Here is a 26,052-nt window from a genome sequence, read left to right as displayed (position 1 = left end):
GCAACCAAAAATAAATAATATATAAATTAATTAATTTTTAAAAATCATATTAAAAACCCAATGTGTGTGTCTTTTCATAGGTTTAACATTCTAATGTTGCAGTTTTCAGGAAAAATGTCAGTAATTATGGTGATTAGCTGTCCCTTCTTTGTGGTTTGTAATTCAGGGACTCTCAGCTATTCTATAATTTGTAACTGAATTTATTTATAAATATATGACCTCATTAAATTAGATAACATAACTGTTCCCCATTATGGCAGCTAATCGCACCAAGAGTAGAAAACTAATCCAAGTCCAGACCTGGCTTGGACCACTACTACGCCTTCTCTACCTACTCAAACTCTGAACCAGCAGATCTTTCTTAGAATGCTGCTTAAGCTCCATGATTATCTCCAATCCACTTGGAAGACATAACCTTACTTTTACAATGGATACTGACAAGTCCTGGACGGGGCTTACCTCTCCTAATGCCAACTAACCTACTTGAGATTCAGGGATTTCTGGTGAATGGGTTCCTTATGAGGCAGAATCTGAAGATACTTTGAAGGCTGAGGCAGATGTAAATCATTTAGAAGATTTTCATTATCATGGAAAACAGATCACTTGAGGGGCCAACCTCAGTTATGGAATCTCAGGCAAGTGGGCACCCACTACTCTGAGGAGGATGATATGGGACCTTCCACGACCTAAGAAAAAGTGCCCCACAGGATATAAAGCAGCCTTGAAGTTCAGGTCTGGTAACAAAGGAGAAAGGAAAGTCTGCTCCCTCCGGGAAGGAGCATTTGAACCTCTCTGACAGCCTAAAACGGTTCTCATTGACATCTGCCAGCAGAAAAGATAAGTAAGAGCCTCAAATGGTAACTCATCGTGAAGATCTGGGCTAAGATGTGGGCTCTACATAAGGTTTTTGAGTGTGTCAGGGAGGGTGTGTGTGGCTAAAGCTAGGAGGCCCAGGTGCCAGAACTGGGTGCTGGTGCTTTGGAACAGTGGCTGAGCTACAGGCATATGTATGAGAACTAAAAAAGTTGTCACTTTGAAGTCTAAGTGTGCATCACCATGAAGACTGAGGAATCTGGATCAGCCAGGGCATCCTGGGAGCAAAGGTCAATCGTGACCCAACTGCAGGACTGGCTTCTTTTTTCTTTTAAAATTATTAAAGGTCTTTATAGAGCAACATCCAGACTCCAGATCCAGCTGCCAAGGAGACCCTGCTAAGACCAGTTTTAGTAGCAACACTGCAGCAATAGAATCAATGCAATCAACAGAATGATGAGAATGCCCTTTTTTTCCCCCGCCAAAAGACTTGTGGTAGAGGACTGTCTCTTTGATCTTAGGGAATCCCTTAGGTTATTGCAAAATTTAAGAGGGAGAGTATAGAAGTAAGTCCCCAAGAGAAAATATAGGATAGTCTGCTGAACCAAACATTTCAAGACCCAAATAACAAGTTAGAAAAATCAGAGCTGTGACACTACTTGTACCCCATGCATAGGGGTTACACTTGGAATGAAATGGATAATGTTAGGATCTTTAAGGATATAAACTCTTAAAGTCCTGAGATAAAGAATCCTGTGCCCACTGCTACATCTAACTAGTCTGGCCTTTCGGCTGGTTTCCAGCTGATGATGGGGAACATCTCACCACCATTCCCAAACTGCCCGCACCAAACTAGAACTCTCACCTGTCACATAACAAGTAACAGTTAAATTATTTTTAACCACAGTTTAGTGATAACTGGCATTTTAATGTAAACACTTACATATTAAAACCACTAATAAGAGCATATTCTTCTGCAGTCCATCCATAGATATCTTGAGAAAAGACATCAATACCTTGCTGAAGAAGAAGCCTGACTATATTTGTTGATTCATAGTTTACAGCAAGTATGAGGGCTGTTCTAAAATAACAGAGAGATAACTTCACCCTTAGGAAGTTTAGCTAACTTACTTTAACAGCTAATTTGATATACTTTACCAAGTTAATATCTTGCCCATCCATGTAGAACTGACCATTTACATGTTCAAGTGTTCATCTTTGTAAATTACCTCCAAGGCTAAAATGAAGGGACAAAAAAGAAGCCTCCTGTCCCACTTGGATGGCATGTAGTAGAAATTGCTAATTTAGAGTCTTTGATGGACAAGAAACTATGCTGAGGTCACTTATCTGAAGCAGGTGAGTATATAAAGGAAGAATTCCCCATTTCTTCCTTAGTCTGTTATATTTTACTTCAAAATCAGCTAGAGGTCAGGTTAAGGAAAAGCTATTTGCAGGCTTAAAACAATAATATTATTAATAATGAAATAAAAATAGTCATGGTTGCAGTTAATGATGCTGATAAGCATGTGCTAGGCACTAAATGAAATACTATATATGTAATCTTTCTTCCACACAACCACCCTTGAAGGATATACTACTATCCTCCTTTTCATATCAGGAAACATATTTGCTGATCATAAGTAACGTTCCCAAGGTCATACACCTAATAAGTAGGAAAGCTAGGAATTAAACCCAGTCTGAATCTAAAGCCCATCACTTTCCTCTTTATCACCCACCTATGACTTGTCTTCATTGAAGGAAATGTTTATCCAATTAAAGCTACCTTTCTTCCTTCTACCTTCACCAATTAAAAATAAGAACATCAAAATGTACTAGAAATGAAAAAGGATAAAAACTGATAAGCCCAAAGTATCTGGTAATAGTGATTAACAATCACTTAGTGATAACCTAGTAACATCAGTATTCTTCAAAGAAAGTAATTTAAAGCAAAGAGTCATCCCAAAGATATGCATCTTTTAAGGAAAAATATATACAAAGTAGAGGTTAAAAAATTATTATAAAAGAATTAAGAAATTCAATACTGTGTCCTAAGGTAAACTAAAAAGTAGAATCCATACTTTATCAAGCTAATAAAACTAATATGAAATCCCTTAGCTATTATAAGATCGTATGACCAAAAAAAGAAAAAAATCAGGTTGCAAATGACATCAGTCAATATTATAAAGGAATATGAATCCTGCTATATATTACTTTTCATGATACACAGCAGAATAATTGCTTTTCGACCTGACGATGTGTTGATTATACATTAATCCTCTTCTTACTAATTTAATCTCTCTGTTACCACTCTAGAACAGCACTCAGGTTTTTAAAAAGAAAAAGAACAAACTACTGTACCTTTTCATCTTATCAACTACATGTATATTTGCTTCTTTCTTTACTAAAAATTCCACCATTTGCTGATTGTTTTCACTTACAGCAAGTAAAAGTGGTGTGAGGTCCTCCTGTAAAACAGCAAAAACACTTTATATAGAATGTACAAAGTTACATATTTCTAAACTGAATTTTAAAACTTATAATAGATTCTCTGAACTTAAACATCTAATATAGAAAGTAAATAAAAAGGAGCCCCTTCCTTCTCACCCGCCCTGTGCTGCTTCCTTCCCTTTAAAATGCTCCTCCTCACTTCTTCACATGATTAACTGCAAAGTCATTCTCTAAAACTCACTTCCAACATTTACTGGTTCCAAGGATCTTTGCTTCTATCACAGAATTTATCAGGTATACTGTAGTTATTTTATTGCTCTATACTAGTCTATACACTTTAAACACTCCTCCAGAGATAATCATTTAACTATTAAATCAACTGCATATTTTAGGAACAATGCTGAGGAGAAAGATATAATATTGTCTGCAACATGCATAACCTATCCAACGATAACCAATTAACCTCATAAGGTTTACAGACATTCCAATGGGAACATGATTCTTCACATGAACATGTAAAGAAAAAGAGTTTTTTTTAAAAACCAACTTATAAATTCTAACTTGAAAAATTCAATCCCATTCTTAAGAGATTCTTTCAAAATATGAAATAGATTATAAATTAATGACTTTTAAAATCTAGAAATATCTATCAAAATAAACTGTAATACAGGAATTGGAAACACAAATGCTTATGGAGGCAAAGTAGGTGACCCAAGTAAGTGAAGAACCCAGGTGAGGCCAGCAAACCAGAGAACGTGCCCCATACAGAAGGGGCACCCTTTGCACGGCAGACCAAACAGTAGCGTGGGCTCAAGGAGGACCAGACTGGATTCCTTAAGAGAAGCCTGAAATGCAGATTTCTGCATGAGTCTCCTAAATTTTAAATGCTGACTCAATTTGTGGAGGAAAACTAAACACATCCAGGGGCCACGTTTAGTCTATAGCCCACTTGTGTTTTTATGTTTGCTGTGAGTGTTTCCAAACGGGTGGGTATAAAGCAAATATTTGCATGTAAAACCTTTCCTTTCTTTAGTATTATGTGTTTTACAAAAAAAAGTGGGTCCCAACATGTAATAAAAATTGCTATTAAGACTCATAATACCCACTTCAAGAATGTTTCCGATGCCTGTTAAAACTACAATCTATTTCTATAATTCTCCCTAATGTTAACCAAATGGATAATTAGTTCATAAGACTGCTGAAACTAAATTATTAAAACAATTCCTATCTGTACTGTTACTAACTTCATGGGTTTTGATGTTTAAGACTATCATCTTGCTTATGACAGGGCCCGGTGAACCTAACAGACACACTGCAAGAGTCTGTCATGCAGCTTTCACCAAAAGAAGGCTCATGCTTTACTATTACTGCAGTCAGGAAAACCCTGATAATGTTTGTGATAAACATCTGTTGACCTAATGACTTGGATGATAACAAAAGGTGCAAAATCCGCAAAGGGTCACACTCTACTTATTAAATGACTCACCATAAGCAAATTTCTAAAGACTCTCTGAGTGCCAGTGAATGATTAGTGGTTGGAAGGAAAAAGGAGTTATTCTTCAAGCCAATAGATATTGCCAATAATATCCCGTTTACCTTCTCAATCACAGAGGCAGAAAAAGATAAAAGTCAGGCTAATATTGTTGGAAAGGAGGGAGTTGATGGAAGTAGCATCTATCAAACTCCAACTCTTCTAGAGATTTCTTATTTTTGAGATCTGTGAATTTATAAATCACACTCGTCCATTCCACGTACTTAACCAAGGGCTGTATCAGAATCTCGAGGAAATATTTCCAAACGCACACGTCCAGGCCTTCCTAGATTTATTCAGTCAAAGTCTTCAGGGGAGAGCCTAGGCTTGTAAATTTTTTACAAGTCCTCCCAGGTGACTGTGGTTCGCGAGCACAATTCTAGCTGAGAATTAGTGCAGCAGTCATGTCAGTCTCATCTCCTACCCACACGGCCAATTCCTTTCCTCAATTGAGGATTTGAATAAAAAAACAAAAGTGTAAGAGATAAGAGTCACCAAAACTACATTTAATTTTTCTGGGTAAATAGGTAGAACAGGGACGAGTAAACTCAAAATGCAACTTGATCTCATTACTTATAAACCCCTTACTTCCCATCAAGACATTCTAGATCTGAGAGCAGAGTCTAGACTCTTATCTAAGTGGCTGTTTCTGCCAAAACAGGATAATATGTCAGTTAATTATTTGTTCTTCTCCCTTATTTCCCATTTAATCACTACACGTTCACTGCCAATCTGATTTCCTCTGAGTCCTCCTAAAATTGCTCTCTAGGCAGGGTTACAATTCACTCAGGCTCTTTCCCAAAATAAGAATTATTATCCCCGAACACTGAAAAGAACTTTGCCTAAATACATAAACTGAAGGGGAAAAAAACCCCCAAAAACCTCTACTTGGCATTTCCCAACTGCCAAATTTCCAAATTGGCCTGCATATTTCTTTTTTTTTTTTAAGTTATTTATTCATTTATTTATTTTTGGCTGCGTTGGGTCTTCGTTGCTGCACGCGGGCTTTCTCTAGTTGCGGCGAGCGGGGGCTACTCTTTGTCGCGGTGCGCGGGTTTCTCATTGCGGTGGCTTCTCTTGCTGTGGAGCACGGGCTCTAGGCGTGTGGGCCCAGTAGTTGTGGCTCGCATGCTCTAGAGCGCAGGCTCAGTAGTTGTGGTGCACGGGCTTAGGTGCTCCGCGGCATGTGGGATCTTCCCGGACCAGGGCTCGAACCCGTGTCCCCTGCACTGGCAGGCGGATTCTTAACCACTGCACCACCAGGGAAGCCCGGCCTGCGTATTTCAACTGCTCTCTCCTTTTCCTTTTCCTTTTTCCCTCTGAAGCCTTAGGCAATGAGAGAGAAATCATTTTTACATAAATCATTTTTTAATAAAATAGGAACTTGTCAACAGCAGCAAGATTGCTATTATATTATAAAATGCTTTGGTTTTGTTCGAGTTTTAGGACAAAGACTATCTCCAAGGCAAGTTTTGCATTTCTGTGTTGTTTTACACTAATCAGAAAAAAAATTTGAGTGGGGAAAAAAATATTTGGGGAAAAAAAAGTCTTACCTTTAACAAATGCAATGTTTTCACAAATCTCTGCCATAAACACATAAAAGAAAGCTATACCCTCTAATGCTTCTTTAGAAATATCATGATTTAAAGTGAAATCTTAGATAATTAAGTTATTTCAAAATATTTTCACTCAGGGAATGCTTGAGCTTCCAAATATGTAAAACTGACCCCATCTATGTCAGCAGAGGGAGTTCCTGGCGGGGCTGCAGCGGAAGGAGGTAATGTGTGTCCCAAAGAAACAGCAGGAACAGCAGCTTCGCCGTCACCTGCTCCCCATGCACAGCTACGACCCTGCTGAGGAGCCGCCCGAGGCTGAGCGTGGAAGACCCCAAGGTGTACATGGTGGACCACATGGCCACCAGCATAAGTGAACACCTTGCTGGGTGTCAAACACGACCTGCCCCACTTTCCCCGATCTTAGAACCTGGGGTCCTGGAGGGCTCGGGGCCTGCTGCCTGCCCTGGCCACCTGCACTCACCCAGCTCTCCCTGCCGGGTACTGGGTCTCCTTCCTCCTCCCATCCATCCCCAGCGGCACCCATTCGCTGAGCCCCTGCGAGCCGCCAGCGCCCCCCTCACCTCACTCCCCCCAGGTCTTCGTCTTGTATGGGCTCTGAGCCCACCACCCACTCCCAGGCATATCCTAATGGGAAGATTTTCCTTCTGGGGTAGAAGGGTGGCTGGGAGACAGAACTGTGCTCTTTCTGTGAGCACCACCTTTCTCCAGCCCATGACTTGGCTTTGGAGTTGTTTCCATGGTAACAGGGCCTGATGGGTGGTATTCAGTATATATATTATTATAGATAAAACATCTGCAGCTAAAACAAAAAAAAAAACAACCAACCATGTATTGCAAATATTTTGTAAATAAAGTTAGTTGAGCTATACCTTGTTCCTTGCTTCAATACTGGCGTCATGTGAAAGCAGCTTTGCCGCGAGTGATATATTCTGATAAAGGGCAGCATAGTGGAGGGCAGTGTTGCCACTGACATCCATGACATTTGGGTCGGCACCATGTTCCAGCAGAATAGTTGCACACGCCTCTTCCTGGCATTGTATGGCCTATAAGTGTTATGCCAAGAAACAGACTGTAAACTCTAGGAATTCAAAGTAAACATTCCAGAAGTTTCACCAATTCGTTATATTTAAATGAGATAAATCCATTTTTATCCTAAGTAGTTAAATCAAATCCATCTCACGTTGACAAGGTTGGCTACTCTGTACCTTCATCAGCGCTGTCCTGTTTTCGTTGTCACAGAGGTTAAGCTGGCATTTTCTCTCCACTAGGAGAGTTACCACTGCTGGATGGCCATTGGCACAGGCCAAATGGAGAGCAGTCCTACGAAACCGAGAGGAGATTTTAGGAAATTGCAGTGCACTATTTCAAAATATACAATTGTTCATGTAATTGAAAACATTTAATAGCATGCTATTCCTATCCCTTTAAAACAAATATTTAGTTTTCTTCTGGAGAAAGAACAATATATATTAGCTCTTCTTACTCTCCACATTAATGAAAGAACAACCTGCTTGAATAGAAAGAGCATGACCGGGGCTTCCCTGGTGGCGCAGTGGTTGAGAATCTGCCTGCCAATGCAGGGGACATGGGTTCGAGCCCTGGTCTGGGAAGATCCCACATGCCGCAGAGCGACTAGGCCCGTGAGCCACAATTGCTGAGCCTGTGCGACTGGAGCCTGTGCTCCGCAACAAGAGAGGCCACGACAGTGAGAGGCCCGCACACCGCGATGAAGAGTGGCCCCCGCTTGCCACAACTAGAGAAAGCCCTTGCACAGAAACGAAGACCCGACACAGCCATAAATAAATAAATAAATAAATAATTTTTAAAATGTAGCTCCTTTGGAATTCTCCCTCCAATGTACCTTGCTAAAATAAACAGGCAAACAAATGAATACACTCCTCTCCACACACTTTTCATGAAAAAAAAAAAAAAAGAAAGAGCATGACCTTGACATTCAGCTCAACTTGGGTTTGAATTTGACTTTAACTCTGTCACTTATTAGCTGTCACTTAGCCTTTCTGTGCCTCAATTTCCTCATCAACAAAATGGGGATAGAGCAGTAGTTATCTCACAGGACACCACTGTGATGCTTAAATGAGAACCCATGCAAAGGGTTTAGAACAGTTCCTCGCACAGATAACAGCTCAATAATTATTAGGTAATACTATCATAATTATTACTATTACTACTACTTTACAAGGGCAACATTTCAATTAAGTAAAAGGATATTATACCTCTTTTGAAGATATGTCTTGAGGACTAGAGAGAACACTGTACTTCAATGATTCTAACATGCTCATTTTCTCACATTTTAACATCTCTGACATTGGAATGAAATTTATAATTCACGATGTCTTACAACTATAATTGGTAGCACTTTTTGTTTGTTCGTGTCTCATTTTTCCTGTTGGTCTAATTATCATAATGCCTTTGTGCCTAAAGTTGCCTTTTTTTTTTTATTTAAGTATAGGTGATGTATAATATTATATATTATGGAACTTCCCTGGTGGCGCAGTGGTGAAGAATCCACTTGCCAATGCAGGGGACACAGGTTCGAGCCCCGGTCCCAGAAGGTCCCACGTGCCACAAAGCAACTAAGCCCGAGCGCCACAACTACTGAGCCTGTGCTCTAGAACCCGCGAGCCACAACTAGTGAGCCCACACGCCTAGAGCCCATGCTCTGCAACAAGAGAAGCCACCACAATGAGAAGCCCGCGCACCGCAAGGAAGAGTAGCCCCTGCTCGCCACAACTAGAGAAAGCCTGAGCACAGCAACGAAGAAGCAACACAGCCAAAAATTTAAAAAAATAAAAAAATAAAAATTATATACTATAGGGGTACAACATAGTGATTCACAATTTTTAAAGGTTATACTCCATTTATAGTTATTATAAAATATTGGCTATATTCCCCATGTTGTACAATATATCCTTGTAGCTTATTTTATACTTAATAGTTTGTACCTCTTAATCCCCTACCCCTATCTTGCCCCTCCTCCCTTTCCTCTCCCCACTAGTAACCACTAGTTTGTTCTCTGTATCTGTGAGTTGGCAACATTTTTAAAAATTTCTTATTAATATATAAAATAGTGGGGCATCATACAATCCATGGTGCCTTACATTAAATGAAATAATGGTGTATATAACAGGTCTACTGCAGTTCTAGTCACATGGTTGGCACTTAAATAACTTTTAGTTCTTAAAGGCATGATGGGCAATACTGTAACTCACCTATACTTCAATTTTAAAATAATAAAATAAAAGCAGCACGGGGAAAGAGAACTAAAATAACAAACAAAACAAGAATTTTTTAAAAAGTAATTCTAACTTATTTTCAGGAAACTTTAAGCCAAAGGAAATTCAGGATTCAAATGAATAGGGATGGCTCATTTTATTCAATATTTACATTTATAGATTGTGTGAAAGCAGACATTTCCAGTGATCAATATTAGTATTTAATACCATTATAAATGTCCAAAAGGACAAGTAAAGGTTATCTTTTACAATTTCCTACCTTCAGAAATGTTTCTGTTTGAAAGAAGGGAGAAAAGCTTCAATTGAGACTAAGCCTTAATACTTCAATTTTAAATTTCTCATCTTGCTCACGGGGGCAACATGAAGTTTTTAAGGATGAAAGTGTTCTGAGACATAGATGCAGGATCCTGAGTAGAAAACATCTGCTACATAATAGGTATTCAAGTTATATTTGATGAATAAATGGATTAAACAATGGATAAACATAACAGGAGAGTTCAATAATTTTTATAACATCTTTATTGGAGTATAATTGCTTTACAATGTTTTATTAGTTTCCGCTGTATAACAAAGTGAATCAGCTATATGTATACATATATCCCCATATCCCCTCCCTCTTGCGTTCCCTCCCACCCTCCCTATCCCACCCCTGTAGGTGGTCACAAAGCACCAAGCTGATCTCCCGAGCGATGCAGCTGCTTCCCACTAGCTATCCATTTTACGTTTAGTAGTGTATATATGTCAGGGCTACTCTCTCACTTCATCCCAGCCTAACCTTCCCCCTTCCTTGTGTCCTCAAATTTATTCTCTGTGCCTGTGTCTTTACTCCTGTCCTGCTCCTAGGTTCATCAGAACCTTTTTTTTTTTTTTTAGATTCCATATATATGTGTTAGAACATGGTATTTGTTTTTCTCTTTCTGACTTACTTCACTCTGTATGACAGACTCTAGGTCCATCCACCTCACTACAAATAACTCAATTTCATTTCTTTTTATAGCTGAGTAATATTCCATTGTATATATGTACCACATCTTCTTTATCCATTCATCTGTTGATGGACACTTAGGTTGCTTCCATGTCCTGGCTATTGTAAACAGTGCTGCAATGAACATTGTGGTGCATGACTCTTTTTTTTTTTTCTTTTTTAACATTGGGTTTATTTATTTATGGCTGTGTTGGGTCTTTGTTTCTGTGCGAGGGCTTTCCATTGCGGTGCGCGGGCCTCTCATTATCGTGGCCTCTCTTGTTGCGGAGCACAGGTTCCAGACACGCAGGCTCAGTAATTGTGGCTCACGGACCTAGTTGCTCCGCAGCATGTGGGATCTTCCCAGACCAGGGCTCGAACCCATGTCCCCTGCATTGGCAGGCAGATTCTCAACCACTGCGCCACGAGGGAAGCCCGCATGACTCTTTTTGAATTATGGTTTTCTCAGGGTATATGCCCAGAAGTGGGATTGCTGGGTTGTATGGTAGCTCTATTTTTAGTTTTTTAAGGAACCTCCATATTGTTCTCCATAGTGGCTGTCTCAATTTACATTCCCACCAACAGTGCAAGAGGGTTCCCTTTTCCCCACACCCTCTCTAGCATTTATTGTTTGTAGATTTTTGATGATGGCCATTCTGACCGGTGTGAGGTGATACCTCATTGCAGTTTTGATTTGCATTTCTCTAATGATTAGTGATGTTGAGCATCTTTTCATGTGTTTGTTGGCAATCTGTATATCTTCTTTGGAGAAATGTCTATTTAGGTCTTCTGCCCATTTTTGGATTGGGTTATTTGTTTTTTTGATATTGAGCTGCATGAGCTGCTTGTATATTTTGGAGATTAATCCTTTGTCAGTTGCTTCGTTTGCAAATATTTTCTCCCATTCTGAGGGTTGTCTTTTCATCTATTTTATGGTTTCCTTTGCTGTGCAAAAGCTTTTAAGTTTTATTAGGTCCCGTTTATTTTTGTTTTTATTGCCATTTCTCTAGGAGGTGGGTCAAAAAGGATCTTGCTGTGATTTATGCCATAGAGTGTTCTGCCTATGTTTTCCTCTAAGAGTTTTAGAGTATCTGGCCTTACGTTTAGGTCTTTAATCATTTTGAGTTTATTTTTGTGGATGGTGTTAGGGGGTGTTCTAATTTCATTCTTTTACATGTAGCTGTCCAGTTTCCCCAGCACCACTTATTGAAGAGGCTGTCTTTTCTCCATTGTATAGTCTTGCCTCCTTTATCAAAGATAAGGTAACCATATGTGTGTGGGTTTATCTCTGGGCCTTCTATCCTGTTCCAGTGGTCTATATTTCTGTTTTTGTACCGGTACCATAGTTTCTTGATTACCGTAGCTTTGTAGTATAGTCTGAAGTCAGGGAGCCTGATTCCTCCAGGTCTGTTTTTCTTTCTCAAGATTGCTTTGGCTATTCAGGGTCTATTGTATTTCCATACAAACGGTGAAATTTTTTGTTCTAGTTCTGTGAAAAATGCCATTGGTAGTCTGATAGGGATTGCACTGAAACTGTAGTTTGCTTTGGGTAGTATAGTCATTTTCACAATGTTGATTCTTCCAATCCAAGAACATGGTATCTCTCTCCATCTGTTTGTATCATCCTTAATTTCTCTCATCAGTGTCTTAGAGTTTTCTGCATACAGGTCTTTTGTCTCCTTAAGTGGTTTATTCCTAGGTATTTTATTCTTTTTGTTGCACTGGTAAATGGGAGTGTTTCCTTCATTTCTCTTTCAGATTTTTCATCCTTAGTGTATAGGAATGCAAGAGATTTCCGTACATTAATTTTGTATCCTGCTACTTTACCAAATTCATTGATTAGCTCTAGTAGTTTTCTGGTAGCATCTTCAGGATTCTCTATGTATAGTATCATGTCATCTGCAAACAGTGACAGCTTTAATTCTTCTTTTCCGATTTGGATTCCTTTTATTTCTCTTTCTTCTCTGATTGCTGTGGCTAAAACTTCCAAAACTATGTTGAATAATAGTGGTGAGAGTGGGCATCCTTGTCTTGTTCCTGATTTTAGAGGAAATGGTTTAAGTTTTTCACCATTGAGAACAATGTTGGCTGTGGGTTTGTCATATATGGCCTTTATTATGTTGAGGTAAGTTCTCTCTATGCCTACTTTCTGGAGAGTTTTTATCATAAATAGGTGTTGAATTTTGTCGAAAGCTTTTTCTGCATCTACTGAGACTATCATATGGTTTTTATCCTTCAGTTTGTTAATATGGTGTATCACATTGATTGATTTGTGTATATTGAAGAATCCTTGCATTCCTGGCGTAAACCCCACTTGATCATGGTGTATGATCCTTTTAATGTGCTGTTGGATTTTGTTTGCTAGTATTTTGTTGAGGATTTTTGCATCTACGTTCATCAGTGATAATGGTCTGTAGTTTTCTTTTTTTTTTACATCTTTGTCTTGTTTCGGTATCAGGGTGATGGTGGCCTCATAGAATGAGTTTGGGAGTGTTCCCCCTCTGCTATATTTTGGAAGAGTTTGAGAAGGACAGGTGTTAGCTCTTATCTAAATGTTTGATAGAATTCACCTGTGAAGCCATCTGGTCCTGGGCTTTTGTTTGTTGGAAGATTTTTAATCACAGTTTCAATTTCAGTGCTTGTGATTGGTCTGTTTATATTTTCTATTTCTTCCTGGTTCAGTCTCGGAAGGTTGCACTTTTCTAAGAATTTGTCCATTTCTTCCAGGTTGTCCATTTTATTGGCATATAGTTGCTTGTAGTAATCTCTCATGATTCTTTGTATTTCTGTTGGCAGTTGTTACTTTGGAGAGTTCGATATTTTTAAAGAAAACTTTTGGGAAGTAAAGCAATACTTTTGCAATAGTAATAATCATTTACATTTGTATTTTTGATTTTTTATTTTCATAAGGACACAACTAAAACTCTATAAACTTTTGCAATAGTAATAATCACCACTTATATTTACTATTTTTTATTTTCACAAGACTGCAATGAAGTAAAATGATTAATCTATAATCATTTAGATATTATAGGTAATAAAGCTACACAAAATCAAAAACGTGTATATAGTGAAATATATACCTAGTAAAATCTACAGGCACAGATAAAAAGATTCCCTTTACTTCTGAAGAGGCTAAAAGTTGCCAGAAGATATCAATCCTTGAAAAACTTCCACAAAAAAATAGAAAGTGAGAAATTATTTTTATCTGTACAAGATTCATATTCGTGCTCTCTCTCAGGATTATTTCACTAATACTAAACATTTACTAGAATTTTTGTACATGTTCACTGTAGAAATCACAGATTTTTTTAAAAGGAAAAGAAAGCTTCACTTATAATACAAGTGCTCAGAAATAACAAATTTTATCACATTTTTGTACATACTTTTGGCTAAGATAAGACCATAGTCTTCTTGTGTTTATATATAATGAAGTTAATTTTTTTTCCCTTAGTGATCTACCAAAGTACATCTCTGCAGGTCAACATACATCTGATATCTATGCCACCTTCAATGGTCATATATTACTCCATACCAGATACACTGCAATTTATTTATAAAATCCTTTGATTTCTTCTTAATACATTGCTATTTTAAGCAGTGTTGAGAACAACAAATTGTATGTTATCTATCTCTAATTTATCTCTAATTATTTACCTCTAATTTGTGTAAAGAGAATTGATGTGTAAAGGGAATATACATTTTTTAAATGTGGTACTTATCACCAAATTGCCTATTTGAAAAGTCAAAAGCAACTTAGGCTTTAAACAGCAGTATAAGTACCACTGTTCTTCATCTTCACAAACTTTGTGAAGGGAAAATGGTCTTTCATTCCTCTTTATTTACTTATTTATTTTTGCTGTGCCATGCAGCATGTGAGATCTTTTTTTTTTTTTTTTTAAGTATTTGTTTATTTATTTATTTATGGCTGTGTTGGGTCTTCGTTTCTGTGCGAGGGCTTTCTCTAGTTGTGGCAAGCGGGGGCCACTCTTCATCGCGGTGCGCGGGCCTCTCACTGTCGCGGCCTCTCTTGTTGCGGAGCACAGGCTCCAGACGCGCAGGCTCAGTAATGGTGGCTCACGGGCCCAGCTGCTCCGCGGCACGTGGGATCTTCCCAGACCAGGGCTCGAACCCGTGTCCCCTGCATTGGCAGGCAGATTCTCAACGACTGCGCCACCAGGGAAGCCCCTTTCATTCCTCTTTAACTTAAATTCCTTTTCTTACCAGAAATGCTAAATTTTTTTCCTATATCCATTGGTCACTTATGGATATGCAAAAAAGTACTTTTCTCAATTTCAAATTAGAGGTTTTTTCCCCTTACTGATTTCAAAGAATTCTCTGTAAAATGAAGATATCTTTTCTTGCCTGATACAAATACGTTGATATATTTTAAAAGCTCATTGTCTTTTACTTTGTTAATCTTCTTTTCTGATCTACAGAGGGTTTTAATTTTTTTTTGTTGTTAAATCAACCTCCAGAATTCTTGCTTTTGAAGTCATTCTTAGGAAGATCTTTGTCAGCACAAAAAATGTATAAATAGGAATTTTGTTTTCTTCTGGTTGTTTTCTCACTTTGTATATTTAAATTTTTTGATCTGTACTCCATCTGAAACTTATTTTTGTGAGATAAAAATCTAGTAACTTTTCTCTAAATAGTTAGCAGTTTACTTCTCCACCATTTACAAACAATTTATGTTTTCCTTCTAATATGAAATGTCATCAGTTCAAGTTCTAAAGTCTTCCATATATTTGGGTGTTTGGACATTTTCTATCTGTTCCACTCACTTATCTGTCTTTTCAGTTGTTAGTAAACGAATAATTTGTGGGAACTTACAGCACATTTTGATATCTAGAAGGGCAAATCTTTGTCTACTACATAAAACTTTTAATTTCATCACAACAAATAAAGAAAGTATGTGTAACTCAAAATTTTTTAAACCATCATATGCTTATTTGGTTTAAATATGGGAAGACCATACATTTTAAGAAAATGAGTCTTCCTATTCAAGGACACAGCCATCTTCCCACTTCAAAGCTGTCTTCTAAGGTCCTTCAGTAGAGAACATATATACATAGGTGTACACGGATATAAAACGGATACTGCAGGTTTCCCTGGTGGCACAGAGGTTAAGAATCCGCCTGCCAATGCAGGGGACACAGGTTTGAGCCCTGGTCCGGGAAGATCCCACATACCGTGGAGCAACTAAGCCCGTGCGCCACAACTACTGAGCCTGCGCTCTAGAGCCCGCAAACCACAACTACTGAGCCCACATGCCACAACTACTGAAGCCCGCGCACCTAGAGCCCGTGCTCCACAATAACAGAAGCCACCCCAATGAGAAGCCCACACACTGCAACAAAGAGTAGCCCCCGCTCCCTGCAACTAGAGAAAGCCCACATGCAGCAGTGAAGACCCAATGCAGCCAAAAATAAATAAATTAAAATAAATAAACTAAAAAAAAAAAGAATCCACCTGCTAATGCAGGGGACACGGGTTCGAGCCCTGGTCCAGGAAGATCCCACATGCTGCAGAGCAACTAAGCCCATGCGCCACAACTACTGCGCCCGCGCTCTAGAGCCGGCGAGCCACAACTACCGAGCCCACGTTCCACAACTAACTGAGCTCGCGCGCCTAGAGCCCGTGCTCCACAACACGAGAAGCCACCACAATGAGAAGCCCGTGTACGGCAATGAAGACCCAACACAGCAATAAATAATTTAAAAAAAAAAAAGATACTGGATTGTATCTGAAAAATTTTTAGTCCAGAAGTTGATCTGTCATGAGAGTTATTTTCCTCATTATGCACTTCTCTGTAACATATAACATTACGGTATAAAAATGTGTACATTAAAAATAAGATGCTGTTCATGTTTAATTTCGTTTCTGTGATTACTGACATTCAGTCAAATGACTTTAAAACTGTCAGTAAAGTGCTCTATAAGGGGAATCATGAGCGGGTCCGAAACCAGCTAAGGCTTTTGCTGCCTATAAAGTCTGCGGGGCGCGGGACCCCACGTAGGTGTCCACGAGCCTCGGAGGGGAAACTGACAGCAGGGGCCCGTCCCAGGCCCGCCCCGCCTCCTCCCACCCACCCCGGTTACCTGTTCATCTTGTCCCTGTCGTTCAAGCCATTCTTCCCAAGCAACAGAATCTGCTGCACTTTGGCTACGTTGCCCACGCTGGCAGCTTTGTGGATCTTCCCGAGATCCTTGTCTCGGATGTGGTACTCGGGCCGGGAGTTGACTCGATTACCGCTCTCTCTCCGCGGGCTGGTGGAGGAGCCCAAGGGCGACTCGCCCTTCTTACTTACGAAGCCAAAAATCTTCTTCATCGCAGAGCCTACAGGCTTCAGACACACCTCACCTCCCCCTCGGCTCCTCACAGTCTCCTGAGCCTAACACTAGTGGTACAGATAAGCCAACGCGGTCTCGCCACAACATCCCAGCTGGGAAGCTCCGCGGTTTCTCATCTTTCAGCCCAGATTAACCCTAGCCAAGCGATACAGCTAAACACTGCGCGTGCGCGCCTCGTAAGAAGGCGTCATTGCGCTTGCGCACAGAGGCTCGGAGCGCAGGAGTGCCCAGTGCGCATGTGCGAGGCCCCAGCGTCTGAAATCTCTGCGATTCTTTGGGCCGCGCTGGGTTCTTTTCCAACGGTGGTGCGAGCTGGCTGAGCGTTTCTGGACATTTGCAAATGTTAGAATCTCCCGTGAGAAAGTCGTCTTCGCATGCGACTGGGGCTAGAGTGGCGTGGAGCTTCAGGATGCTGAAGGCCTCGTCCCCCAGAGAGCTCCCCTAAGAAAACTCTCTAAATCTCCTTATTCCTCAGTTTATTCCTTTTCACATCCCTCTGGGCCCCAGCCTTTCTCCATGGAATTTAACAGATGTAACTACAGAAAGCTGTTTTCATGGTTCCAGAGATTGTGGCAACAGGTGTCATCAAGTGTAAACTTAGGAGAAACCAACGCAGGTTTTCCAGATGAAATGAAGACGCGTTTCCGCATGCCTCCTGACCCTCCCCTGTGGCCCAGCCTTCTGTCTGCACATTTTCTTCACTTATATTTTAGTTTTTGCTTTTATTTTACCCTAATTAAATCTTTGATCAATTCAAGATTTATTTTGGAGCATGGTGTAACATTTGAGAACTTTTTAAAAAATGGTTATTCACTTGTCCCAAACAATCCATCTTTCCTCACCTAGTTTACCCCTTAATCTTACATTTAATTCTCGGATGTTTTTTCTGTTTCTGGGTTTTCCATTCTGGTCTGCTTCTTCTAGCGTCAGTAGTGTATAAAATATAAATATCTATTACAGGTCCAAGGTTCCCCTCCTTATTCTTCCTTTTCAGTATTCTCTTGGAAATGTTTACCTCTACATTATTTGAGATGAATTTTTAATCACTATGCCAAGCTAAAGAGAGTTCTTAGTGAGATTTGGATTGTAATTAGGTTAAGAGAATTTTAACTGAGAATCAGTCTCTTGTATCAGTGTATCCAGGTACATGTTATGTCTCTCAATTTGTCTTATTTTATGTCCTTCATTAGCCTTTGGTAGCTTTTTTCATTATGTAAATCCTGTACACTTCTTGATATATCTATATCTGGGCTTTTTTTTTTGTAATGGTACATTATTCTTTCATTATAATTTGTAAATAATTATTGTTTGATATCTGTATTCTCTTGACAACCAGAGTGAAGAACTTTTTTAAGCTATAATTTTGTAACAGGAGAAAGAGTTGATAGTTTCTGGCAGTACTTAAGGAAGGCACAAACTGGTTGGTATAGATTGAAGAATATTGAAGAATAGTATGCAGATGAAAAAAAATCAAGTAGAATGCAAACAAGGTACTCTGTTTTTATTGAGGTATAAGATCGTTGCTACACATTTAAAAAATCAATATAGCTAAATTTCCCTAAAATTCTATTAGCCAAATTTTTCAGTAATTAGCTAACTAATAGGGACATCTGACTTTTGTGTTTCCTCTTAATAGTCTCTTTGCTCCTTTGCTTTATCCACCCAAATCTGTTTCCCACTCCTGAATCTAATAATCATAGTGACCTTGTGGAATCTTATCATCTCCATTTTTATGAAACCTCTTATGCTTTATACTTGTCCCATATTCTTTAAAATTTCCCAAACTTTAAATAATTTAATCTTTTCCCTTGCTTCCATCTTTCTCTATGTGCAATTTGTGTTTCCATCTTTATTCCATTTCTTAGGAATAAAGCAAAATAGGTTGACTCCATACTCCATACTGGTATAAACAGGCGACTGTATACAGAAACTCCTTTTAATGTAGTACTTGATCCAGTAATTATACAATTACTGTAATTATACAGTTACAATGCAATTAAGCCAAACCTGGTATTGTGGGTGAAACAGAAGCAGAAGCAGTCTCACAACAACAGTTAATACAAAACCAGCTATCCCAAAACTCAGCAGGTTCCTATTACATTTGTTAATGGTTTCAAGATCAAAATCATGTTAATGATTTTAAGAATTTTGATCAAATTAAAAAGTAACAGATACCACCATTGCACAAGATGCACCAGCAAAATTTGAAAGTTTGGCAGCCATATTTTACAGCAAGAAAAATGCATAGATATTAATTTAGATACTTATTCTTCAGAGGCCATTTAATGCCATTTTGTGCTTTGTAGGTTGAATGATTTGACAACAAATTGTTTGGAATTAGTGACTCAGAAGTCAGGTGTCCAGACCTTCAGCAGAAATTGCTGCTGGGGGAATTCCCTGGAGGTCCAGAGATTAGGACTCCTCGCTTCCACTGCAGCAAGCACGAGTTCCATCCCTGGTTGGGGAATGCGGCACAGCCAAAAAAAAAAAAAAGAAAGCAAGCAAGCAATTGCACCGAAAAACTCTGGAGGGAGGCAGGGTCCCTGTTGAAGTGATAGCTGGCTCCAGGACAGTGTCTTCACTGGTGAAAGAGCAATGAACAAAAACAAAACAAAAAACAAACAAAAAAACATTTCTCAGGTCTATCCAGCTTAGCTAGACCAAATGGTTTTGGTGTGTGTGACTGGTTTCAACTCTGATCACCCACAATTTTCTTCCTATAATAGCCCATCCATAAAATTATCTTTTGTCTTCTATTTGTCTCTGCAATACTCCCCAGGGTGATCTATGAGACCAGTAAAGGCTCCCTATAGTGACATCTGAAGAAGACTCTGACACTTGCTGACGCAGCCTGGAATGAGGGTCAAAGACACTACCAGGCTGTAGGGAGATAAGAACCACACACCAGGACTCCAGGTAGGTTGTCAAAATTTGGTTGACTCTAGTGTTTCTGTATAGACCAGAGATACTCAAGGAGTATATGCTAGGCCAACTCTGAACTTCTGTATTTCCTTTGTCAAATGCTATCTGGATCCCCAAGCGCTTGAAAGCTAAGATTCCCAGATTTCTTTGCAAACAGATGCCCTCTAGAAAGTTGTTGCTTAGGGACTTCCCTAAGTGGTCCAGGGGTTAAGATTAACCTGGTGGTCCAGAGGTTAAGATTTCACGCTCCCAGTGCAAGGGGCCCAGGTTCGATCCCTGGTCAGGGAACTAGATGCCACATGCTGCAACTAAAAGAGCCCGTGTGCTGCCAACTAAGACCTGGCACAGCCAAATAAATATTTTTTTTTAAAAAAAGGAAAGATGTTGCTTAGAGCTCCCATGCCTATATAAGACTCAAATAATGCCCTGGTGGTTTCCTGCATACTTATTTAATAGATATGCTAATGGAATTAATAATGTCAGAGTAATATCTGTTTTATGATGAAAAACATCTGTTACGGATGCCTTAACAAATCCAGGTGGGTCCAGTGTAATCACAAGGGTCCTTCATATGTGGAAGGAGGAGGCAGAAGTGTCAGAATGATGTGAGAAAGACTCGACAGGTCATTGCTGGCTTTGAAGATGGAAGGGGCCACAAGCCAAGGAATACAGGTGGCCTCTACAAGTCAGAAAAGACAAGAAAACTAATTGTCCTCTAGAACCTCCAGAAAGGAATGCAGCCTTGATTTTAGCTCAGTGAGAATCATTTCAGACCTCTGACCTCCAGAACTATTCTATAAATATGTGTGGTTTTAAGCCACGAAATTTGTGGTAATATGTTAAGTGGCCATAGAAAATTATGGAGGGAGGGAGCTAGGAAGAATGGAAGAAGTGGAGGTAGAGGGAAACAAAGAGGATTGGGTAGAGAGAGTCTAAAACTGCAGCACAGTTCTAAAAACATTTCTGGCCAGGCCAAAGGGGAGTCCTGGAGCCAAAGTCATACGATAAAGAAATCCCGCATCTTCCAGGAATGGGCCTGTATTTTACCCTTATTGTGGGTACAATGGCTGGGAGCAGTTGTGGGATGCATGGGCATAGGACAGACACAGACGTGGGTCCAGAAGGACAGCTGCTGGGGCTGTCAGTCTACTATGTGTCCCAAGTAGGTTCCCCAGTTTGCCCAGGACTGGGGTATTCTTGGGACACAGGACTATCAGTGCTAAAACCAAGACAGTCCTGGGAAAACTGGCATGGTTGGTTACCCTGTCCCTAACACTGGAGACCTGATCTGAGCATTTTCATGCCCAACATACCCCTCATCTCTGTGGCCCCCTTAGGATAATTTCTGCTTATCATGGCAGTTTATAGCTGGAAAAAAGTTTCACCCTCTTCCTACCTTCGCTACCTAGCCAGAGCAGACACCATCTGTGACTCCTGAGATTCCGTAGGCAGACTGGGGTGTTTGTAACTTTTCTCTGTAACTCTCAGACATTGAAACTCATTAGGAATGCAAGTTAAAATTTCAGCTGTTTTACTTCCATACTTCTCCCCCATAGACTCCAGACTATCCCCTGTGCCCCTGACCCCCCAGCACTGTGAGGATGTGGAGCATCAGCTGGCAACGTGCCTACTTTAGCCCTTCCCACGAGGGTCTTTGCTTCCTATGAGGAGAAGGCAAATATTGGTACTGAGCTTATTTTCTCATGACTACAGTCAGCCAGCAATGCACTTCCATCTACAAGAAAAATGGGTCAGCATCTCTACTTCATAAAGTCTTAAGCCGTTTTTTGCCCCAGAGTCTGTGGCAAACATAGGACCTCTTAGTTGTATAGGGAGTTGGTACCAAGAAAGGTGTTATGGCCATCCCCTTTGTGGCCAAATTTTTTCACTGGAAACAAATTAGGTGCCTCAGTCACCAACCTGGGACCCAAGTGGGTTCTAAGAGGGAAAGGAGGTAGGGCAAAAGCTTAGCATCACCCCTCAGAACTTTGCACGTGGGGGACCCAGTGTTAGGAGAATGAGGCATAGCTACATCCACTCTCACTACTAAGGTCTTCCTTCTTTCATATTTATTTTCTTATTTATATTTTCTAACTTTTCAGCAATAAACATATGTTGCTTTTGCATAGACATATAGTGATTTGTTTCTAGTTAAAATAAAATAGCTTTAAATATGTTTAAAGAAAGTTAATTTTTTTCTGTTAGATTATAAAATATATAATTAGTAAATATAAAAATATAATTATTAAATACTAGCCTACAGAAGAATAAGCATATTACTGGAAAACAGTAAGAGGTGAGAACTTATTAACATAAGAGAAACTATACAAATCAATGAGAATGATATAGATTATTAATAAATGGTTTGGGAAAAATCAATTAGTGATAAGAAGTTAACTACATATCTCAACATATACACCAAAAGAAACTCCAGGGTAGTAAAAATGTTTAGTCTTTTTAATGAAACCATTAAATATTTTAGAAGAAAATATGGATGAATGGTATTATTTATAAGTTTTTGAAGATTTTTCAAACAAAAACAATGGAAGTGTCAAAAGAAAGTATCAGTACAATTGGCCACATAAAATTTGTGACCAAAAAATTTAGTATAGGGCATTCCCTGGCAGTCCAGTGGTTAGGACTTGGCGCTTTCGCTGCCAGGGCCGGTGCAGCCACAAAAAAAAAAAAAAAAAAAAATCAGTATAAATGCAAATATAGATAAGGCATTAACATGCATAATTAATAAAACATTCTTTCTTTGTTTACAATCAAGGAACTAAATTTTTTAAAAAGATTTTTTGATGTGGACCATTTTAAAAGTCTTCACTGAATTTGTTACAATATTGCTTGTTTTATGTTTTGGTTATTTTGGCTGTGAGGCATGAAGGATCTTAGTTCCCCAACCAGGGATCAAACCCACACCCACTGCATTGGAAGGCGAAGTCTTAACCACTGAACCTCCTGGGAAGTCCCCTAAATTTTTTTGTAATGATCAAAGGATACAATCAGTTCACAAATTAACCATGGGTACCAGAAGCTTTCTACTCTTACTTGATATGGATAGGGGTTCAACTTCATCATCTTGCCTCAAGACAACATTTGCTCATCAAATGCTGATAATTCTGTGATAATTTAATCCACCAAGATCTTGATATTCTCACTACCTTACAGGACATCAAATTTACCCATTATGTGGATGACTTCATGCTGATGGTATTAGGTGCATAGGAAATAGGAGATAGTTTGAAAGTTCTGGTAAAAATTTATTTTCCCACTGTTATGATTTATGTTAACCCTCTTAAAAAAAAAATCAGCATTATCCATTTAAAGAAATATTTCCCCCAGAGTTAAGTACAAATCCTAAACATCACCTTGGCATCACAAGTAATTCACAAAATATAATGCTAACCATATAATCAGTTCTAACAGTGACCAACAGCAGCTTTGGTGGATAAATGAAATTTGTGATTCGGGGTACTGAGAAGCATAGTAACAGTTCACTTTTACAAAAGGTGTATTTAAAAAAAAAGAAAAGGTGTATTTTCTATAAAACCTAACCAAGAGAGACATTCTTTTTACCTTATATGTACTCCTTTAACAACTCTTTCTTCAAATTTTATATGAGAGGATCTGAGGAGATCTTATGACACTAAGAAGAAGCATGAACTTAAGAATCTTAAAATCTAACAAGGATGAAGAAGCATACAGAAAGCAGAACCAGGGTACAAGTATGCACTTGCCCTATCAACTTCCCAAACAGGAAGAAAAAAAATCACATTAAGTTTTGATAAATTTTGAAGTCAGTTTTCTTTGTGCTGTAATAGTATAAAACATTATCTTTCAGCAAAATTAAAAATAAAAAATTATGAACCTTTTGGCCTAGCAGAGTTAATGCTGACAAGATGCTTCTACCTGGTGGGAGCTATGCTCCCTCCACCAGGAAACATTGTGCATCAGGCTTTGCATAGTTTTTTTTTTTTAATTAATTAATTAATTAATTAATTTAGGCTGCGTTGGGTCTTCATTGCTGCGCACGGGTTTTCTCTAGTTGTGGTGAGTGGGGGCTACTCTTCGTTGCGGTGCGTGGGTTTCTCACTGCGGTGGCTTCTCTTGTTGCAGAGCACGGGCTCTAGGAGTGTGGGCTTCAGTAGTTGTGGCACACGGGCTCAGCAGTTGTGGCCTGCAGGCTCTAGAGCACAGGCTCAGTAGTTGTGGCACACGGGCTTAGTTGCTCCGAGGCATTTGGGATCTTCCAGGACCAGGGATCGAACCCATGTCCCCTGCATTGGCAGCAGATTCTCAACCACTGCGCTACGAGGGAAGCCCCAGGCTTTGTATAGTTTGATTCACAAATTTCTTATAATCATTCAGTCATTTAATATCTTGGTTATAGTTGATTTGGGTTTCTTTTTAGATAACGATCCTTATTTCCGAATAATATAAACACAGTCTCTCTTTTGTTCTTCCTGGAAATCCTTTAGCAACCATCTTCTCCAATCCTCTATATTTTGTCTCTTCTTTCTCCGTCTTCTCGCACCTCTGTCTCTTTCATCACCTAGTTCAGAACTTCCAGGAGAGTTATACAGTCATTCCTAACATCTCAAGTTTACCAACAACTGGTCTTTAACATGCCTCAGGACTGTGAATGGAGGCAACTGATTGATCAAAGGTAAAACACATCTTGTATGAAATCAATCCAGAATACTTAAGGAATTTCACATGCTGCAGGTCTTAAAGTTATCTTTTTATCCAGTTAACAGATCCTTCTATGTAAAAGATACTGTTAGCCTGGCACTCAGTCCTACCTTGCACATTTTATCTTCCAAAAAAGAAGGCAGATTTTCCTCAAGAAGACATTCCATCTTCTTTATTGTTATAGTCACTGCGATATTTTCAAAGATGAAAAAACCGCTTACTACTCATATTCTCTATGGCATTATTTAACCGTCTATGGAGAATCTGACCCATCTGTTCCAGTGCTCTGCCTGATGGGGGAATTAGGATAAATCTACTGAATGCCTATTATTCTTTCACTCACTGAAAATTTATTAGCTGTCTACCTATAAAGCACTCCATTTAGTCTCAGAGATACAAGTGTTCAAGATTTCTTCCTAGAACTCAACACCAGGTGGGAAAAGGCAGACACAGAAACAATAAATTAGAGAACAGCTTTTTTTTCTTCTTCTTCTTTTTCTTTTGGCCGTGCCATGTGGCATGCAGGATCTTAGTTCCCGGACCAGGGTTCGAACCCACGCCCCCTGCATTGGGAGTGCGGAGTCCTAACCACTGGACCACCAGGGAAGTCCCCAAGAACAACTTCTTATGAACATACAAATCAAATACTATGGAGAAAAACAGTTGGACATGTAGCCTAAATGGAAAAGGGCTGTAGAGAAAGACTAAGAAGTCATCAGGATACAGATGATACAAAAATATAGACAGAAGCTAAAAGGACCAAGGATATATAACCTTAGAGTTTACCAACATAAAATGGAGAGCAAAGAATAAGATCCCACAAAATAATTCCTGAATTTTAACATAATCATAAAAATGTTATCAACAGAATAAAGGGGGAAATAAGAGCTGTAATCAACTAAAAGCAGTTTCTCTTGTCCCTATTTTAACAATAGAGTAAATAGATCATTCTACTAAATCCCTAGATTAGCTATTTCAATATTGAAAGTATTCAACTGATAATGATTATGGAAATATAACATGACTAAATTGCATAGGAATTTTAAGGGGAAAGAATACTGAACCATAATATAGTACAATAAAATATCATATAAGGGGGAGGAGGAAATAAAATCATACACAAAATACCAAGACATTTATGTTGCTTCCATGATGTCTTGGATATTGCAAATAGTGCTGCTATGAACACTGGGGTGTATGTATCTTTTCGATAAATGTCCACTGACAGGTGAATGGATAAAGAAGATGTAGTATACATATACAATGGAATATTACTAAGCCATAAAAAAGAATGAAATAATGCCATTTGCAGCAACATGGATGGACCTAGAGATTATTATATTAAGTGAAGTCAAGTCAGAGAAAGACATCATGATATCACTTATATGTGGAATCTAAAAAAAAAAAAAAAAGATACAAATGAACTTATTTTATTTACAAAGCAGAAACAGACTCACAAACAGAAAACAAATTTAAGGTTACCAAAGGGGATAGC

The 26,052-nt window shown here is 39.0% G+C and overlaps 1 protein-coding gene across 4 annotated transcripts in view; it reads right to left on the bottom strand.

Annotated features, from left to right (window-relative positions):
• Positions 1-17,078, bottom strand: part of ANKRD26 (ankyrin repeat domain containing 26) — a 98,600-nt gene extending 81,522 nt beyond the window's left edge. For all 4 annotated transcript variants that reach the window (XM_059912028.1, XM_059912038.1, XM_059912047.1 and 1 more), the window contains exons 1-4: positions 16,689-17,078; positions 7,575-7,689; positions 7,239-7,412; positions 3,172-3,278 (exon numbers count right to left, since the gene is read on the bottom strand). In XM_059912028.1, the coding sequence (XP_059768011.1) occupies positions 3,172-3,278; positions 7,239-7,412; positions 7,575-7,689; positions 16,689-16,918 (626 nt within the window). In that variant the 5' untranslated portion in view covers positions 16,919-17,078. The remainder of the gene's footprint in view (positions 1-3,171; positions 3,279-7,238; positions 7,413-7,574; positions 7,690-16,688) is intronic.
• Positions 17,079-26,052: the final 8,974 nt, after the last annotated feature.

This window comes from Balaenoptera ricei, chromosome 2, assembly GCF_028023285.1.
Source record: "Balaenoptera ricei isolate mBalRic1 chromosome 2, mBalRic1.hap2, whole genome shotgun sequence".
NCBI classification, from domain to species: domain Eukaryota; kingdom Metazoa; phylum Chordata; class Mammalia; order Artiodactyla; family Balaenopteridae; genus Balaenoptera; species Balaenoptera ricei.
This window is presented reverse-complemented; position numbering and strand designations above follow the sequence as displayed.